Raw genomic sequence first — 16,525 nt, 5'->3', positions numbered from 1 at the left:
TACCTTGTCAATGCTCGTCTGCCTGCAGGGAAATGAGAATGTGAAGCCCAGGGGCAGCTGGGCTCCCTTGAGGCCCATGTAGTCCAGGAAGTCAGCGATGCACTGCACAATGTGGTCAAACAGCTGCAGGGAAAGAGTGGCAGTCAGGCCAGGCCAGCAGGGACACAGGGTGGCAGGCTGGCCCCTCAGGCACAGAACTCCCCCGCCCGGCGCTCACCTCCTCGCCGGTGCCCTGCATGATCTCCAAGGGGATGGCGAAGATCTTGTTGTACATTCGCACCGACCTCCGTCCACTTCTGATCTTTACCAGGAGGACCCGGAAGTTGGTTCCCCCCAGATCCAGGGCAAGGAACTTGCCTTTCTCTGTGGTGGAGAAAGTTGGAGCTGCCTTCCACCAGCGTCCACAGAACAGGGGCTCACGTGGAGGCATTGAGAGGAAGAGGAGACACCAAAATACAGCCGACTCAGAGCCTTTTTCCTTGGGGCTCTCGAGCCAGAGGAGTGTGGCCGTCACCAAGCACAGGGTCAGAGCACTGGGCAGGCGCTTTGAGGCTGACTGAGGCCGCCTGCTTTTCTTGGTATCTGCTAAAGGCCACACTGGATACTTGTGCTCAAGGAGCCTCTGAGGGTGAATCCAGGCCAGGCTACACTGACTGCAATGAACTCTGGAGGGTGTTTCCATCCTGTCTCTGTGGCCTAGAGGGAGTGTTCATGAAATGATTCTTCCTGCCCCCTGCTCTTCTCATTCCTGGATTCCCACACCTGCACGTGACCAATAAGAAGCCATGTCGCAGTCGGTTAAGCGTCCGACTTCAGCCAGGTCACGATCTCGCGGTCCGTGAGTTCGAGCCCCGCGTCAGGCTCTGGGCTGATGGCTCAGAGCCTGGAGCCTGTTTCCGATTCTGTGTCTCCCTCTCTCTCTGCCCCTCCCCTGTTCATGCTCTGTCTCTCTCTGTCCCAAAAATAAATAAACGTTGAAAAAAAAATTAAAAAAAAAAAAAAGAAGCCATGTCAAGTCCGACCCCCATTACCATCCAGGGCCAATAGTATCTCTCATTTCTCCTGACGTTGAAGAGCACCAGAGTCTGTTCTGTGTGACCTTGCAACTTGCCCTCTGCCTCTTCTCACTCCGTTCTGGCCACACCGGTCATTCTATTGTTTCCCGAATTTGCCGAAGGCATCACTCCCAGCCAGCTTTCTGACCCCTTATCCTGCTCTATTTTTCTTCATAGCATCTGCTGCTACGTGGCCCTTGTTTATGATTTACTAAATGTTCATGGCTTTTGCTTATTGTCCGCCAGCCCAACAGAACGTAAGCTCCACAGGGGTAGGGACTGTGTTTTCCTCCCTGCTCTCTGGCCGTGCCTGGACCAGAGCCCGACCTATCGTAGGTACTTAGTGAAATTGTGAAAAATGAAGGCAGAAGGAGTAAAGAGGTCAAAGAACGAACACTTGAACAGTGTCTTTTACGGCTCCTATGTTTCCTGCCCACACAGACTCGAAGGATATTAGCGCTGGAAAAGATCTCTGTTGCTGTGAGACCCAAGGTGCAGATGCGTGGCTTTGAGTGTGTCATCTGACCTCTCCGAGTCTCCGAATTGTCAGCAAGAAAATGGGAATCATTTTTTCACTACATCACTTACGAAGTGGTTGTGAGGAGGAAATGAGATGAAAGATTCCAAAGAAAATCACAAGATAAAAAAACCATTTTACAAAGGTCATTGTTTCCATGTAAGGCCACTGAGGTTCAAAGAGGTGAAGTGACTTGTCTAAAGAACTCACCCCACTGCTTAGTGGCTCCTCTGGGCTGAGCACAGGGAAAGGGTCAGAAAGCAATGAGAGAGAGACAGAGAGGAGTAACCAAGCCCCAGGAGAAGAGAGAGAGAGAGGAGCAGGCAGAAGACAAGCCAGACAACTCCAAGGGTCCAGATGGCAGCTCCCAGGGACAACACCTGGGTCTTCTGTTCGCCAACAGCGTGGGGTACACTCTGTGTCCTCGACTACATAGACACACACATGTGACCTCACTTAGGTATTCTTCCGTTGCAAATGCCTTGGGTCAACCAAGGCAAATAGATTCAGAAGGAGTACCGACCTTCTACCCTACTCCCCCTCCCTCCATTACAGACACGACTCCAAGGCTTTTAAAACAAAACAACCTAACTGGGTTTGAGGAGTTTTGGAGAGCTCTGTGCATGGCCCACCTGTACCATCCGGCATCCCGCAAACGTAGGTGGGCAGCATCTTGACCGTGGCCAGCAGGTGGGTGTCTCTTTTCAGCCCGTACTCGAATTCAGTCCGCATCTTGCCCTGCACAGCCTTAAGTTGCTCTTGAGTCAGCTGGAACAAAGCCAGCACCTTGTCAATCTGCTTCCGTTGGGCCTGCACACGGGAGGCCACCGCTGTCACCATGGCAGCCCCCTTGGTGCTTCCACTCTCCGACAAGAGGAAGCGGACATCACAGTTCGGAACCAGTTTCCTCACCACCTTGTGCAGGCGTTTTGGGTATCTGAAGGCAGGGGTGATGGCAAAATATGTAATAATCATAAAGGCCCATGCCTGGTCAATGGGAAGAGACCCAGGTGTAGCAGTGGAGTGGGGTCCTGGGGAGCCTTGCTGGGTTCACCTCTTTAGTTGCCGGATGGTGGGAGGGTAAGGAGATGACTGGGGGGAGGGGCTAGGGCAGCTAGGGTAGCAGAAGGGACACTTGGAGGCTCAAAGAAGCGGCTGTTATTTTTAAGTTTATGGAGAGTGAGAGAGAGCACAAGAGGGGAAGGGGCAGAGAGAGAGGGTGGTACAGAATCGGAAGCAGGCTCCAGGCTCTGAGCTGTCAGCACAGAGCCCGACGCAGGGCTCAAACCCACGAACCATGAGATCGTGACCTGAGCCGAAGTCAGACACTTGACTGACTGAGCCACCCAGGCGCACCCCAAGAAATGGCTATTTTACCATTAATATTTCAATCAGTAGGGCATGTCCACAAGACTGTATTGGCTGAGCATCATCTCTGTCCAAACGGGAAGGGTTCTTTCCCCAGCGCTTTCCAGTGTGTAATCACCTGACTTCCAATACCACCTCTATTAGCCAGAGGGACTCTCACACTTCCTCCTTCTAGGAAATTCTCACTTCTCTGTGTTTTCTTACCAGTATCCTTCCTGTGAACCTGGCACCCTCTGCCATTCTGATTTTTCCTCATATATAACTGAGTGTATATTACTTTCCAACCTTACCAGATAGTAGGTACTTGATACTAACATAGATAGATGGACAGATGGATAAGCACATGGATGGATGCCCTTCTAGTCAGGCAACTGGGTTTAGCAAAATATTTCTTTTCTGTTCTTTCTTTTTTTTTTCTTTTTTTGTTTTTGAGAGAGAGAGAGAGAGCATGAGCATGCACTGCAAGCAGGAGAGGGGCAGAGAGTGAGAGAGAATCCTAGAACCCAATGCAGGACTCAATCTCACAACCGTGAGATCATGACCGGAGCCAAAATCAAAGGTCCGATGTCTAGCGGACTGAGCCACCCAGGCGCCCCAGAATATTTAAGAATGATCCCCCAAGGCAACCCAGCCAGCTAGATGAATATAGTCTCTCTTTCCTCTGTAAACTCAGAACCAACAGGACGTGGTTGGTGCCAGCAACACAGAGAAGCAGCAGAGTTTAGAGAGAACCCTGGGACTCTGCTCTGGAGAGACACATTGTGAGGGATGCAGGCTGGCAGGCGACACTCACTGAGGATGTATCTTGTAGACCGTGCCATCCATGCCCACGGTGGTCCGGAGCCGCACCAGCTTCTTGTTCTCCCGGAGGCGTGTCAGGATGGCTGCCAGGGCCGCTGCACAGAGATTGGCTGAACGGAAGGACACGATGGTGCAGACGTGCTGAACTGCGATGCAGTCGGCCTCCGAAGGCTCCAGGCCCAGATCTGTCAGGATCTCTCTTGTATTGGCCAGGCCTTCTTTATACCTGGCCAGGGGAATAGGAGTGAGAAGACCACATTTCTCCATCCCATGAGAGTCCCCTTAGAGAACCACATTTCCCACCTCGCAGGAGTGGGAAAATAAGTAAGCTGGCACCTAGTAATAGAATAACGATAACAATATCAACAATGATCATAGCAGCCACCGTTTACTGAGCCCTCACTATATGCCAGGCACTTGTCTACAGATTTGACACATACTAATACAACCCTCACAACAATCCTGGGGGAAGTACTGGCATTACCCTATTGTACAGAGAGAGACCTGAGGCATAGAGAGGGTAACTCCACAGTCGCATAGCCAGGAATTGCAAGGGTCAGGATCTGAACTCAGGCAGTTAGATCACGAGCTCACCCTTTTAACCACCCTGTACTATTCTGCCTTTCACAGAAACTCAGTCCCTGCTATGCTGTGCACAAAATCAGACTCTAGGAGTCAGCTGCCACTCCGCTGAGCTCAGAATCTAAACTGATTATGAAGCTCAGGACAATGCCGGGGTTTCTAAGCCTGAGGAACAGGACCCTGAGTGGACTGGTTCCAGCCGCCTTCACCAGCCCTGTCCCCATTGCAGGGACCTCTGTGTGAGGTCTCACATCACCAAAGCCAAAGTCAGTCTCCAACAGCACCAGGTAGAGAAGGTTCTTGCTGTAGCAGGAGTTCTTACCTTAAGATTCCATGCATGGGAATCTTTAATGGGTCCAAGAATGCCCTAATAGTGTAAGCAAAATTGAGTACAAATGTACATTTTTATGGCAAAAGGTCCAGAACTTGAATTAGACCTTCAAACAGGTCTGTGGCCCTAAAAAGGTTGTAAGTGACCACTTTAGGGAGGAAGAAGGCAGGAAAAGAAAGGAGTTGACCTGCAACCACAGAATCCCTGGCTGATGAAACCAACAAGAAGCCACACTTGAGCCATGGTAGGCATCGCCAACCCACCTGAAGCTGGGTCCAGGTCCGAAGTTGTCCTGGTGAAGATCTGGACAGATCTGGTCCCTTTAGCTGGACCACTACCATGATCATACCACACCTTGGCTCCCCACTCTAACCTTCTGCAGAGTCAAGGTGAAAAGGACTCAGCCAGCCACTTACTTCTCCATGGCAGCCACATGCCGTGTTTCAATCTTGCCCTTAGTGTGGAGAGCAGAGGATTTCTTGCCGCCAAACAGGAGGCCTGCCTTGGCCATCTTCAGCAAGATGATCCTGACAAGTTCACCCAGGTATAGGCCGCTGATCATCTTCTCAAACCTACAATTTGGTGAACAGATCAGTAGCAGCAACACCTTTAGTTATGCAGCATCGTTCCCAATGCTCATGAGCTATGGCCCATGATCAAGAGCAGGAGAAACAGAAAGACAACTCCATGGGTCAGGAGGCCTCAGTCCCCATCCCAGCCCGGGGTGCCCTTGGGAGCTCACTTATTCTCTCTGGGATGCATTCTCTTCATCTATAAAAGGAGAGGGGGGGCACCTGGGTGTCTTGGTCAGTTAAGCGTCCAACTTCAGCTCAGGTCATGATCTCGCGGTTCACGGGTTCAAGCCCCACATGGGGCTCTGTGCTGAAAGCTCAGAGCCTGGAGCCTGCTTCCGATTCTGTGTCTCCCTCTCTCTCTGCTCCTCCCCCACTTGCACTCTGTCTCTCTCTCAAAAATAAACATTTTTTAAAAATTTATAAAAGGAGAGAACTATGCTAGAGGAGACCTAATATTCCTTCCTTCTCACAAAGTGCTTAAATCCAAGGATCTTTATCACAAATCACCCCTGGCCACAGGAGTACCATTCTCATATTAGGTATAAGGAATCTTGACTTCATGGACTTCAGGTGATCCCAAGATCACCAACCATGGCATGACAAACCCAAATTTCAGACACTTCCAATTCCTATACCATGCTTTTGTCCCAGAGAGAAAGATGCTGTGTCTGTAGAACCAGAGAGGTTCTACAATAGTGTGGATGACATATCCCACCAGGCTACCTACACCTTGACATTGAATTTGTATCCAACAAGCAATTACTAATTGTTTTCCAGGGAAAAAACTAAATATAATTTTTATTCTCCAAGATAATAGACACAAAATCAAGGACAACCTGTTTTCTAATCAACTTTACCTGTTTCGTTATAAAACCTCTTAGAACATTGCAGAAGCAGAAGATAGTCAAAAGAAATCCTGGTTGGGTTTGGGGGATGAAATTTGTTTTAAGTGAGATGGAGAGAGTGAGGACGACAAAGTCCAAAAAATGGGTCCCACTTTCATGGGCCATGACTGCTCTGTGTCACCAGTGAAACAGGTATGTGCTGGGGAGCAGGTACGCCCAAAGCAGAAATTTGTTTTCCAGGTATGCGGTTCTAGCGTTTGAATCGTTTCTAGGAGGGACTCAAAATATTTATTCATCAGAGCTTCTTGAGAAAATGGCTGGGAATAGAAAAAATCCCGATGAGCCTGGAACATCTTACCGGGCCAGAAAAATAAGGAAGTACTTCAAGAGTGATGGGAGCACATCGTTAAGGACACAGGGGACCAGTTTGGAGAAGCTTCCATTGGTCATGTCCAAAAATATTTGAGCATCAAAATAAATAATGATAAGAAGAACCCTCCATTAAATAATAAAAAAAAAGGGGGCGCCTGGGTGGCTCAGTCGGTTAAGCGTCAGACTTCAGCTCAGGTCACGATCTCGCGGTCCATGAGTTCAAGCCCCATGTCGGGCTCTGGGCTGATGGCTCAGAGCCTGGAGCCTGCTTCTGATTCTGTGTCTCCCTCTCTCTCTCTGCCCCTCCCCCGTTCATGCTCTGTCTCTCTCTGTCTCAAAAATAAATAAAAAACGTTAAAAATAATAAAAATAAAATAAAATAAAAATTAAAAAATAAATAATAAAAAAAGAATCCATGAGTTCATATTAGTATAAACAAATAAATGGAGGAGATAGGAAAGCTGTTATTTACAGTAAAATAACAACGAATAAACATGGAGGGAATAATAGATTTGGAAATTCATCAAAGGATGCTAAAAGTAAAGAGAGAAAGTTTAATGAGAAAGGATATTTACATAGCCTCAAAGCAGGCTTCACCAGATACGTATTCTTTACAGAAGGAATAACAATAACCTTCTGGTAGAGAAACCTTTGCATATCCCCTTAGCCGAGTGATTCGAGGTAGCATCACATGGGATGGAACACACAGCATGTGCTTCCAGATGTGATGCACTGAAGAGGAAACATCGTCCCCTCTGTGATATTCCTGCCAAAAATACACCACCTGAATCTAATCATGAGGAAACATCAGGAAAATACAATTGAGGGATATTCTGTAAAATATATGGCTTATATGTCTTAAGATCATAAAAAGCTAAGAGACACTACAGAAGATGTCCAGATTAAAGGAAGCTAAAGACAAGAGCAACAAGATGTAATGTGTGAGCCTGAACTTTTTCTCTTTTATAAGGGACAGTAATGGGGCAGCTAATGAATTTTGAGTAAGTTCTATAAGTTAGATTAAGTATTTATTTCTTAATTTTGATAATTATACTTTGGTCATGTGAGACAATACACTTGTTTGCAAATAATTCATTTTGAAGTATTTAGGACTGAAGGGATACTATGTTTGCAACTTAGTCTCAAATGGTTCAGAAAAATAATTCTATTTAGACATTTTGTATATATGTGTATGTATATACATGTACACAGAAACAGAGAGAGAATATTAGTACTTAAGGAATCTGGGTGAAGGGGAATTTTGTCCCATTTTTGTAACTTCTCTGTAAGTTTGAAATTATTCTATTTTTTTTAAGAAAGGCTTTTCGGGAGCTCCTGGGTGGCTCAGTCAGGTAAGTGACCGACTCTTGCTCAGGTCATGATTTCACAGTTCGTGGGATCGAGACCCACAACGGGTTCTACACTGACAGCAACAAGCCTGCTTGTGATTCTCATTCTCTCACTCTCTCTATCCCTACCACGCTCATGCTCTCTCTCTCTCTCTCTCTCTCTCTCTCTCTCAAAATAAACAAGTAAACATTTTAAAAAACTATTCTTTCACTTTGAAAGGATAAAAACTAACAAAACAAAACAAAAAAAGAAAAAAATTTTAATGTTTATTATTTTTGAGAGAGAGAGAGAGAGAGAGAGAGAGAGAATCTGAAGCAGGCTCCAGGCTCTGAGCTGTCAGCACAGAGCCTGACGCAGGGCTCGAACCCATGAACCATGAGATCATGAGCCAAAGTTGGATGTGTAACTGACTGAGCCACCCAGGTGCCCCACAAAAAAAAATTATCTAAAAAATGTCTTTTTGTCCAAGAAACACTTCAGGAGCTGCAACAGTGTGTAAGGCACTCTGCTTGTTAAGGCAAGCTCTGGGAGCTCAGCATGCAGGCAGAGCTAGGGCAAACTCCCAATAGTTACTCCACTGGTGAGTGTGGGATGAGAGCTGGGAAAGACCCCCAGGTGCTATGATCAGGCCTCTGAGAAAGTGGGGTGACAGGGGAGCCCTGGAAACACCAGTGAGGGACTTGCCTGAGTCCTGCTCCCTTGGCCACATCGGTCTGCTCTATGGCCCCTCGTCCGAACGCACCAAGAGGGCAGGACCCGAGTCCCTGGGTTCACGGCGTATCTCCCCTGCCTCACACATATGTGCTCCGGAAATACGGACTGAAATTGAATCAGGATTATGACCTAGGGGGCATCACTCCATTTCCTTGCCTTCACTTTCCACAGGTGTCCAATGAAACTGAAACACAAGCCTCGCCTCGCAGAATCATCGTGGCAGGAAACTAGTCACGTCTAGAAAATCTGCCGGGTATAAGGTGTACCTGAGGGACTGGCAATTTACTGTAAATTCCGAGGCCCCGATTTAGAGCACACGAGGGGACTCACAGCTGCTTCCCGGGGTTGAGAGAGCCAAGGTCCAGCTCCCGGTCGAACTCGGTGCGGATGTCTTCGAGGGACCCGTCGTCCCCAAAGGCCCCCCACTCCGTGTTGATGCACATCCTGCCCTCGTCACCTTCCACCAGGTCAATGTTGCTCATGTCCTCCATGTAGCACGCGTTGGTGCCAGTGCCTGAACAAGGGATCAGAGCGAATACGCAAAGACGGAAGGGCTCCCAGCTGGGCAAAGACAGAGAGAACTCTTAACTGCCTGAGAGTCCTCTGAATGTACCACAAAGTGCTTTTGATCCACTTCCCGGGCCTGGTTCTCACTGAGGGAACAGCTTTGGCAAGCCTGGAGTTCATGAGGAATAAAGCTGACACGCCAAGTCTACACTTCTCAGATGTTAATGGTTTGCTGTCATGAATGGGGTCGATTGTGAAGAAGTCCCTGATGAATATGCATGAGAGCTGACAAAGCACATTTACAAAGAGGAGGATGAGTTAACCTAACCTTGGAAATTAAGAAAAAAAAAAAAACAAAACACTAACCTACTGTTAATTTTTTTAATCCTTTCTCTAAGCTACTTAGCGTCTTCTCTATTTGATACTAAAAATAGTCTGTACTCATGGCCTGCCACAAATTGTTCCTAGCATAAGCTATATCCTTATCTTTGACAGTGATTAGCTATGACATAAGAAAGCAACATTCCATTATTCAAACACAAAATCACTCCAAGGAGATTCCTCAAACACTAGAATATTGGGGAGTGACTACAAAAGGGCACAATCTGTTTGGGACCTACTGGGCTGATGAAAATGTTCTACAGTTGGATTGCGGGGATGGTTAGGAAACTCAAAATTTACTAAAAATCATTGAATTGTATCCCTTAAATGAGAGGATTTTTACGCCTCAATAAAGCTGCTTAGAAAAATTATTTTTTTAAAGGCTCTCCCCCTACCTGATGCTCTGGTCTGAGGATTTTAAAGCCAACATGAGAAATAAGAAATGAGAGAAGCAGAATGTAATACAGTACCTAGAGTAAGCTTTTCTAAGAAAAGTGTGGACTCTATTTAGGCGTGGCTCCCAGTCTGCAGGGTGCCACACGTAGTCACCAAGACACGGTGACAGCGGTTAGAAGATGTGACTGGCAAGCACCCATCCCATTCTGAGCTGAGGGCTCCGGAAATGGGAAGGCAGATCAAGCCGCTTGGGTGCAAAGATCCTGCCCTTTGGGATCCTGCCCAAAGAGAAAGCAATTCAGAAAACTCTCCCCAGTAGTGGTAACGGAACGGGGAGGTGGCCGGAAATATTCAAGAACAGTCGATAAATCTAATGCATCTGGTTTTATTGTCCCCCATACTGCCTTCTCACGGCCAGCGTCTGGCAGACTCCCTCCCAGCTCAGGTGTCGAGAACCACCCACCGGGCACCTTCGTGGTGCTGCGACGTCCCTGGTCCAGGCCCCCACCATGTCTCGCCAGCACAGGAGATACAGTGACCTCTTGGCTGGTCACCTTGCTTCCATTCTTGCCCCAGTTGTCAATTCTCTTTGGCTGACACGGCAGCCGAAACGAGCTTTTTAAAAACGCACACTCCATTTACCCATTCCCCACCCAAATCCTCCAGTGCCTTCCTGCCTCCCCTCGGAGTAAAAGCCAAAGACCTTATGGTAACTCTGTCCTGTGTCCCACGCGATCTGCCCAGTCCCGTCCACTCCCTCGGACCTGAATAGCCTATGACTCTCAGCCTTCACTCACTTTGGTGCAGCCCCCATTCAGCTTTTTAGGGTCCTCGAGCATCCCAGACGCAATCCCACCTCAGAGGCCATAGGTTTCCTCTTTCCTTCGCAGCGACTCTCTTCCTCTCTGTCTCCACTTCGCTCCTTCCTCCTCATCACCAAGGTCCCTGCTCAAATGTCACCCCTTAGAGAGACCTGCCCTGATTGCCTCGCCACACTCACCCTTGGTCACACCACCCTGTGCTTGTTTGTTGTCATCACCCTCACCGCCACCTGCAGTTCTATTATTTGTTTATACCTTTCAGGCCTTCCCCCCACTTGCCCACTGAAAGCTCAGGAACCTCTAAGTATTAACTCACCGCTGAAAACCCAATGCAGAGCATGGGGCCTAGCACACAAAAGGCATGCAGTAGATACTCGTTGAATGAACGGATGGATGGATGGATGAATGAATGTTTTAATTTTCCATTTCCCTATGTTACTTCTCATAAATAGGAAGTGTCAGCACCCTTCCACAGAATTTACTCAGTTGGCTAAAACTAAGCCCCAGACGAATCCCTTTTCCCAACCCGGAGAATCAAGTCAAATTGAGTTACCAATGATGACACCAACTTCACAGTAGGGATCATCATAGGCGCACGTCATCATGGTCCCCACGGTGTCATTGACCAAGGCCAGGATGTCCACGTCTATGTCCTGCTTGAACACAAGTCCCAAAGGACATCAGTGGATGAGAAGGAGGCATTATCCCTTTATCTTTCCCCACAGAGGAAGCGAAAGCGGTGAAGGTGATTGAGACAATTACTAGACCCTGCCTGCTGGGCCTGCCTGGAAGAAACAAGGCCTCTATCAAGGTTCCGGGATCTAGAAAAGAGGAATGGCAGTCGGGAGCTAAAGAGTGGAACCCATGCTCCTGCCTTATGGGTGAAGGTCTCCATGCAATGAAATATGAGTGACAGACCACCAGGACTGCAGTCTTGATCTGAGAAACACCAAAGAAAGCATATTTATTCTGGGACCCAAGTCCTCCCCCATGGGGACAGCTTAACCAGCCTCAGCCAAGTCCTCTCTGTGGGCAGCACTAGGGACATCCCATCTGGGTTTCCCATGTTGGCAGGTCAACTTGGGTTATTACCTTATGGCTCCCCCAAGGTTTGGGGGGACATTTTAAAGTAAAACGAAACAATAAGAGAAAAACACAAGATACAAGAGATTGTGACTGCATGTTTAAAGAGAAAAAAGACTGGAAGGGTATACATTAAAATATTCCTCGGTGTCAGGATAACAAATAATTTGGGTTTATTTGTATGCTTTTCGGCTCAGCAAGGAGCATGTCTTCAGGTATTTAGATTATTATAAAATTTACTCAACGAATAAAGATAGCCCATGAACAGACAGTGGAAAACAGAAGAGACAGCCAGACTGGAAAGAAAGCAGTCTTTTAAGCTCAGAGAGGAAAGGTGGGGCTAGAGCATCACACATGCACAGGGCCTAACCAAGACCCTCTGAGGGGGCTGGGCCACCTTCCAACAGCAATTGGAACCAAGGCTCACCAATGGGCTCATCCAAACTGGTCACAATTGGTCACATCTACAGGGAGACCTTCCCTAAGATCAATCCCATCTCTGATCCTCCCTCTGGGACAGGCAGAGTAGGAGACCCCACCTCAAGAGAACTGGGCTGGGACTGGTGAATTCCTCACCTTGTGTTTTTTTATAGCTTTGGCCAGACAATCCACCACATCAGTGTCTTGAACTCCACGTGCCTTAAACTTCTTGGTCCATGAAATCAGGATGCCCTGGGAGAAGATTTCAGAGCCAGTGAAAATGAGGAAGGTGCTCAGTTCTCAAAACGAGTGGCAGACATTTCACGCATAAAGTGCAGCCCCATGGCTTTCTCTTCTCTTAGCTGAACCCCCCCCCACCCCAATTCTTTCAGCATTCCTTCGGAGGGTTTTCCTAATAATCTAAACATCTTTATTTCATGTGAGCTGTTTGAAACAGCACACACGGTGGCAGAAAGAGCAACTGCTGAGGAGTCAGAACACTTGGGCTCACAAGATATTAGACAAGTCATTTAACCCCTCCGAGCCTCAGTTTACTCGTCTGTGAAGTGGAGAAACGTCATATCCTGCCTCGGCCCCAGGAATGCTCTGAGCGAAAGGCCTGGCATATGGTAGATACACATTGTGTGTGCAGAATATGTGGTCGGCCAGGTCCATGAGACAGAACCGGCACGGTGTTACCTGGCAGGGCTCCTTTGGGAACTTAATTTCAACTTAGAAAAATGGTTCTCTATTTGCATGATCAATGAGTTGCTTAAAATTGGTGTTTCCCAGAGCACCTCACTGGCTCAGCTGGTAGAGCGTGCAACTCTTGATCTCAGTCAGGGTCATGAGTTCAAGCCCCATGTTGGGTGTAGAGATTACTTAAAAATTAAAATAGATAGATAGATATTTTTAGTGTTTATTTATTTTTGAGAGAGAGCTTGAGCAGGAGAGGAGCAAGGAAGACGGGAACAGAGGCTCTCCAGCGGACTCCTCCCTGACAAGCAGTGAGCCAGATGTGGGGCTCAAACTCACAAACTGAACTGTGAGATCATGACCTGAGCTGAAGTCGGATGCTCAACTGACTGAGATACTCAGGTGCCCCCAAAATAGAACCTTTTACAAAATTGTTGTTTCCCAAGAGTTTTGTAAAATAGCAAATAATCAGAATGTTTTAGACTGAGAAGAGAATTTTGGAGACAAGTGATTTGCCCGCAGTCAAAAGCAGCTGAGCCAAAATTCATAAACTCCCCGACCACACCCTCCCAATCCCTTCAGTTTATGGATAAAGAAGCTGGGATTTTTTAGAGAGGAAGGAAAGTGCTCTAGAGATAGCACAGTGAGCGAAGGGTCCAACTGGAATGCGGTTGTCGGAATCCTGAGCGGCCACGAGGTCTTTTCCCCTGCACCACAGCGCCACCTAGTGGCAGCTCTCCCTAACTTCTGCCGCCACTGGTTTCGGGAACAGCCTTGCTTCATGGGATAGAGTAAAAGACTAGGGTGGCGTCCCCCCCCCCAAAAAAAGTGTACTGGAGACATGTGGGACTTATTGAGGGCACGGCGTACGGGGGTGTGGGAAATAAATGCTTGTGATACATAGTTAAGTGGAAAAAAGGTACATACAATTATATTTTCTAAAACTATGCATACGGCAATAACATCAGTGTTGAAAATAGACATGGCTGGAAGGGAAACCAACCATTCAAGTAGCGGGGGTATCTCTGAGAGTTGGGATTAGAGGTGACTTCTGTTTTCTTCTTTAAACTTTTCAATTCCTACCCTCATCTCTCTCTCTTCTACATTGAAAAGTATTACCATTTTATCATTAGGAACACATACACAAAGAAATTTCTCTCCAGCTAAGACTTTTCTGTTCCCTCACTTAAAAACAACAAAAGAAAACAACCACAGCAAAGTGACCGCCCCTCTTAAGTCCCAGGCTCTTATTTTCTTTAATCATTTTTTAGTTTCACAAAGAAGACTCCCTGGCCACCCCATTCTCAGGAAGGCTTTCCCTTCCCGCCTCCTTCTGCACTCAGTTTGTCAGCCCCCACCTTCTCCAAGAGCCCTTATTTTAGTGCCACAAAACCTATGTCTGCAGCAGAACCATGATTAAATAGCTGTGCCCACACTGAGTTATTACTAGTGCATTTCCTGTGCCTGAAGTTTTTCTACTTTTCTTTAGGCTTCACTGAAAGGCAGTTGGGGGGGGTGGAATTTTATAAAATACAAGTATTCAACTAGACTTTGATGAGAAAAACCAGTTTTCCTTTCCTCCATATAATCAAGCACTCTTCCCAAGTTTAAATGTTACCTGAAAATCCTTACTGGGGAAATGACACAAAATGGGTCAAAATGCTTCCAGGCACCTGCTGCCATTTTAAACAAAGTTCTAGAGCTATGTCTCTGGAAAGAGTGGGTGGGGGCTTGTGAGCTTGGGCTGTGTGGCCTTGGGCAAGTCTCTTAACATCTCTGAGCTGCAGCTTTTCTCACATATGAAATGATCATAGCTACTTCATATGATTGCTTGGGGAATTTAATGAGATAATACACATAAAGAGTTCAGCACAGTATAAATACACTGCCGAAATCTGAGGTACAGTGCCATTAATATTATTATTATTATTATTATTATTATTATTACATAAAGATGCAGGCAGGGATTTGACTTAGATAAATGCCAAAATCCCAGATAAACAAACTATACATTCACCACCAGTTATCAAGAAAATATACAAGTTTGGTTTTCAAACTCAAATGAACTCCAACAGAGCTCGAGAAGTCTCTTCCTTCTTCCTGGGGTCTCCCTTTCTGAGCTCGAATAAAAGGTGCTTAACTATTTGGTGAATCTGATCTCAAATCTGGAGGCCTAATTTCCAACGACTCCTCCTCCCCCTTCCTCTACCAACTCTGGGACCTCTGCTCCTCCAGCCAACAAAGATGATGACACCTCACAGCCAGACTCCAACTGGCCTCTTCTAACATTCTCTGAAACCATCTTAATTTTTGACTTAAAAAACTTTAATGTTTATTTATTTTTGAGAGAGAGACAGAGTGCAAGTGGGGGAGGAGCAGAGAGAGAGAGAGGGAGACACAGAATCTAAAGCAGGTTCCAGGCTCTGAGCTGTCAGCACAGAGCCCAACACCAGGCTTGAACTCATGAACCATGAGATCATGACCTAAGCCAAAGTCAAGCGCTTAACTGACTGAGCCACCCAGGCACCCCTAATTTTTTTAATTTTAATTTTTTTTAAGAGAGAGCGCACACAAGTGGGGGAGAGGGGCAAGGGAGAGAGACAAAATCCCAAACAGGCTCTATGCTCCACATGGAGCCCAATGCAGGGCTTGATCCCATGATCCTGGGATCATGACCTGAACCAAAATCAAAAGTCAGATAAATTGACTAAGCTACCCAGCACCCCTGAAGCCTTTATACCAATTTTTTCTAATCCTTTTTTTTTTAAGTTTATTTATTTTGAGAGAGTGCATGTGTGCATGTGTGAATGGGGAAGGGGCAGAGAGAGAGGAAGAGAGAGAATCCCAAGGATGCTCTGCACTGTCAGAGGAGAGCCCAATGTGGGGCTCAAACACACATATGGTGAGATCATGACCTGGGCCAAAATCCAGAGTCAGATGCTTAGCTGACTGAGCCACCCAGGTGCCCCTAATCCCTGTTTTTATAAAATAATAAAAATGTGAACCTCAGCCCATCCCCTGCATAGATTGATCATGGCAAGTTCCCATTCAGTGGAATCAAGTAAATGATTGAAACTCTTAATTGTGAGATAGTTAACAATCAGCTATTAAATACAAGACACTGTGCTACAGATTCTGGGGGTGGAGAAAAAGAATAATATAAAAAGAATAATATAAAATAGCACCTTCCCTCTAGAAACATCTATTGAGCCGGGGGACAAGGTACTGAAGCACCAAGAGACAAGTTGCATGGGATTAATCATTGTGGTGACCCTGCAGCTACCATTGATGCACCAGGCACAGTGTTGGGCACGTCGCAGAGGTTTTGTCTAGGCTTCCCCTCAGACTGGCAAGTAGCTATTATTATCCCCATTTTACATACGGGAAAACAAAGGGCTCAAGAAGTTAAGTAACTTGACCGGGGGACACAGCTTCTTTTGAGCCATGATTCAAAGACAAGTCTGTGGGACATGAAAACCCATTCCTTTTCCGCTATTCCACACTGAAAAGTGGCTCATGCCAGCAATAGCAAACACATCCCAAGGCCGTCCGTGATATCAAGGTGCTCCATGAATTGTCAGCTGGGTGTCATGACCAGTACATGCAGGAGGAGATCATGGGCCACCACCCCAGTCTGGTGTGGCCTGGGGAGACCTGACTCTTGACTGTGACCCCCTGGCCCCAGAAAGCTCGTTGTCCTTTTATATGGTC

General features: G+C 46.9%; 1 protein-coding gene across 1 annotated transcript in view; it reads right to left on the bottom strand.

Annotated features, from left to right (window-relative positions):
- HKDC1 (hexokinase domain containing 1) overlaps positions 1 to 16,525 on the bottom strand; it is a 52,142-nt gene that overhangs the window by 20,321 nt on the left and 15,296 nt on the right. The window contains exons 5-12 of the mRNA XM_040485235.1: positions 12,275 to 12,370; positions 11,169 to 11,268; positions 8,841 to 9,024; positions 5,071 to 5,226; positions 3,734 to 3,967; positions 2,205 to 2,509; positions 218 to 363; positions 4 to 123 (exon numbers count right to left, since the gene is read on the bottom strand). Coding sequence (XP_040341169.1) covers positions 4 to 123; positions 218 to 363; positions 2,205 to 2,509; positions 3,734 to 3,967; positions 5,071 to 5,226; positions 8,841 to 9,024; positions 11,169 to 11,268; positions 12,275 to 12,370 — 1,341 coding nt within the window. The remainder of the gene's footprint in view (positions 1 to 3; positions 124 to 217; positions 364 to 2,204; positions 2,510 to 3,733; positions 3,968 to 5,070; positions 5,227 to 8,840; positions 9,025 to 11,168; positions 11,269 to 12,274; positions 12,371 to 16,525) is intronic.

Source organism: Herpailurus yagouaroundi, unplaced genomic scaffold (genome assembly GCF_014898765.1).
Source record: "Herpailurus yagouaroundi ecotype Mexico unplaced genomic scaffold, PumYag 163, whole genome shotgun sequence".
Lineage (NCBI taxonomy): Eukaryota > Metazoa > Chordata > Mammalia > Carnivora > Felidae > Herpailurus > Herpailurus yagouaroundi.
This window is presented reverse-complemented; position numbering and strand designations above follow the sequence as displayed.